The 4,026-nt window shown below is 33.9% G+C and overlaps 1 protein-coding gene across 1 annotated transcript in view; it reads left to right on the forward strand.

Annotated features, from left to right (window-relative positions):
• The first annotated feature begins 1,158 nt into the window (after nucleotides 1-1,158).
• The window catches only part of Yod1 (Yod1 deubiquitinase), a 14,193-nt gene continuing 11,325 nt past the window's right edge, over nucleotides 1,159-4,026 (forward strand). Inside the window, exons 1-2 of the mRNA XM_070124909.1 lie at nucleotides 1,159-1,316; nucleotides 2,684-2,841. Of these exons, the coding sequence (XP_069981010.1) occupies nucleotides 2,694-2,841 (148 nt within the window). The 5' untranslated portion in view covers nucleotides 1,159-1,316; nucleotides 2,684-2,693. The remainder of the gene's footprint in view (nucleotides 1,317-2,683; nucleotides 2,842-4,026) is intronic.

The raw sequence follows: 4,026 nt of genomic DNA on the forward strand, positions 1-4,026 counted from the left end.
GTATAGATATGTATATGTATATGTATATATATATATATATATATATATATATATATATATATATATAAACGTCTACCTCCATCGTTGTATATACATAATACATATATATGCATATATAAACATATATATATATATATATATATATATATATATGTGTGTGTGTGTGTGTGTGTGTGTGTGTGTGTGTGTGTGTGTGTGTGTGTGTGTGTGTGTGTGTGTGCGTGCGTGTGTGAATAAATGAATAAATATATATAAATGTATAAATAAATAAATGAATATATATATGTACAGATAAATAAAGGCATATATATATGTATGAAAAAATAAAGGAATACATACATATATATATATATATACATATATATATATATATATATATATATATATATATATATATATATATATATATATATACATAGTATACGTCTACGCGCGCGTGCGTCGATGTATCTGTTCTACACTTGTACTTGAAATAAATACTTACACGTAAATCCACACATGCAAGTATATTTTGTTATGTAAATTATGTAAGTACATTGTACATGCAGCGCGCGTCGGTATATGTGTGTATCGGGGTTGGGGGGGGGGGGCGATGGACCTGCATAAAATATTGTACCTTAGTACTTAAAACACAATTCATTGACACGAACATACATATATGAAAAGTATTAAACATGCATTTCATTATAAAACCATTGGTGTAATAAATCATAGACCATATCCAGTGAGAATAAGAATATTATGTAGTAGAAAATGAACTTGGCAAGTGAAAATTTATTTGATGATTAGTAAGTTCTTTGTTACAAGAATAAAAGGTAGTAATATAATTTAAGTTGAGTAAATAGCTTTTTGAATGGATCATGAAATAATTTGGTGTAATAAATGAAGATATGCTAGTTAGTTTAAAACGATAGAACGCAAATAAAACATATTTTGTATTTAAATATACTATTTACCTTCGGCGTCCTCGATGTTCGAACCTTATTCTTAGCGTTCTTCTGAACCTCATTGAAACAAATATAAAGTCAATTATATAACTCCATACGTGAACAAAAACCTTAAGAACTTTAACATAATTCAAACCATTACTTATGCAAGTAAAAAAATCAAGAATTTTCCATAATTTGGTAAATAGAGACATTTAGCCATCCGTCCTAGTAAAACAATCGGACACTGACAAAGAGATCAGCTGTTGTTTCTGTGAGTGAAAATCGAGCCATTCATCAAAATCCCTTGAAATTCACCAAAGAAAGGATTTTTTTATGTAACTCCGAGGATCTTCCTTTGTGGAGGACAACGAAAGGGTGTTAGTTAAGGTGACTAAGAGTGTATTTGGTGAGAAATTGCGGGTTTGTGATGGTTCTGCGAGTGTGTACATTGGCCTTTGATATTTCGGCTGTGAAGAACTCGCCAGCTAATTAATTTCAAAGGAAATGCAATTGCAGTTTGGTCCCGAAAAGTTAATGGGGATATTTCACGTGTTAGATGAATTATAATCAAGCCTAAAATATGAGTTAATGTAGAGCCTAGATCAGAATTCTGGTTAATGAATGATGATTTTCAAAAAATCTATTTAAAACAAAAGGTTTTTAGGTTATAATAATGCCTGTGAAAATATCGCAGGTGAAAAAGTATATGTGAAGTTAGTATTGAATGTAATGTGTCCTAGAGTGCAAATAATCATTGTTGGTTGTCATCACATCAAATTTCCCTTTAGATATGGCAGTGCCAGTATGTTAAATTGAATATTTTGTAGGCCTGGGGTACAAAGACCAACAAACCTCCACAGTTATTCTGGGAAGATAATATGTAGATCTTCCTGCTGATTTGGTCTCAATCAACACACTAGTCAAATCACATATCCAGCAAGAATATACATGAAGAGCAGCCAGTTATATATTTTTTCTTGAGAGGGAAAGGAAATAGAAGACCTGCCTTTAAATAAGGGATTATTTTCTCATAATGATATTAGACTGTGTTGTATCCAGATCTATTAAAAAAAAAGATCTTTGATAGTGTTGTATCCAGATCTATTTAAAATTTCTTGTGATCTTTTACAGAAGTTCAACCTTATCATGATGGAAAGCCACGTAATAGCTACAGTCTCTAGATTTTGCATTCTAGCCACTCAATGATATAGAGTTTGGGCAGGTTGCTGATTGAGAAAAAGTTGCTGTTTAATGTAGTTTTTATTTTATGGGACATTTGATATGGCATTTATAAAAATAAAGTCTGTTGAACTTGCATAAGGTTTTAGGAGCAGATCTCTGGTGATTGGTGTAATGAAATGACATCCTTGATTGATATTAAATTACAGGTAATGATTAAGACATATGATGATCTCCATTGAAGATTCAATTTCTTTTTCTTAACCCACTAATGCCCGTATATTTTGAAGCCGAAAATAAAAGTTTCCGGGTGGCTACAAAATTGGCATGCAGGGCTGGTCTGAACTCTGCCTGTGTGCTGGCTGCAGCCTGCTGCTGAGTCGGAGCGTGAGCCCCAATAAAGCGTCACACCGGCGGGACACCTGACAATTTATTTTTTTCTGGGTGTCACATATGGAGGACACCCATCATAAATGGGTTAGAAACACTATATCTTTCAAGATTATAACCATGGGTATTTTATAGTGTATTTTATCACTGTTTCAGCAGTTACCATTTTTTCTGTTCCCTTGCAGAATAAACAGCATGATGCTTCGGCTACGGCTGAAGACCAAAGGGGGCGGCCAGTTCCCTCTGACGGAGCGTGTGAGTGGAGACAGCACCATTGAGGAGCTACGGTCAGCTATCTTTGAAGTCACGGCGATCTGTCCTGAAAGGCAGAAGATCCTTTCAGGTGAGGGAGTTAAAGAAGGAAGTCACTGATGGCAACTCAGATCTAGAGAAAAAATATTTTACCCAAATAGGAGCATGTAAAAAAGAAAAAAGGGAAGTGGTTAGGCTAAAGGGAAATTGTATTATAAGTTTGTTCATGGTAATTCTATATTTGCCCTATATATATTAGATGTTAAGTCATTTGCAGGTATCTCAGTAGGACCAAAATACCTTTCTTTCACTAGTACTGTTGACTGGTACTGAAGTAATATAATGAACAAGTAATAAATACTGTTGTGTGTGTTTGTAGTTTTGCAACTGCAATATTGCCAGCATGTGAGTCAGAGGCACAGAGGGTCACCCGCCCCTCCTGCAATCTGATTGGCCACCCTGTGTGCCTCCCCAATGGTCATTGACCTTTATTGATCAATAATATTTATATATTAATATATAATATTTATATATTAATATATTATATTTATATATTGATATATATTATTAATGTATATTAATATGTAATACACACACAGCAAGGTGAAAACATGAACAGTGTGTAACTGTGCAATATAAATATTGAAGTGGGCAACCTTAATTTTTGTTACTTTTGGGCAGCTCCCCCAGATTTATTATTGTTACCCCATGTGCCCCTCACCAGAAAATTCTCTGGACCCGCCCCTGGTTTTTGCAGCGATTTCCCATTATTATGTCTAAAACATATGCTGATATGAAAAGGATCTCTTGCCAATACATGAAGCAATACTGATGATTCACAAATTACCAACAATGAGTGGTGAACTTGGAAATGGAGGGGACTGTACCTGTTTTAGGTAAATTCTGATAACTCTTAAATCCCTTGGAGTAATCACATTGGATGTATTTGAAGAAAGAAACATAACTTGTTTTACTTGTTTCATGTTCTGTGTTGCAAAAGATAAGCATAGCAAATGTAAGATAATGAAAGGAAAGTGAAATGCAAGTAATGATTTAATGTCTAGGTGGATGTAAGGTAGGTTTAGTAATTCGTGCTTTTGGGACTAAGTCCTTGTGAAATCATCTGTATATTAAAGAGAATCAATATAACAAAACAATGTTCGACTCTGTGTGTTCGTGGCATCTGTGGATAAAGCTGTGGACAGCCATTGATGTGTATATGTGTTAGAGGCATTCCCACCAATGGTTTTGTCATATTTTTAATTTATCCTGAGTT

This window comes from Penaeus vannamei, chromosome 9, assembly GCF_042767895.1.
Source record: "Penaeus vannamei isolate JL-2024 chromosome 9, ASM4276789v1, whole genome shotgun sequence".
In the NCBI taxonomy this organism is placed as follows: domain Eukaryota; kingdom Metazoa; phylum Arthropoda; class Malacostraca; order Decapoda; family Penaeidae; genus Penaeus; species Penaeus vannamei.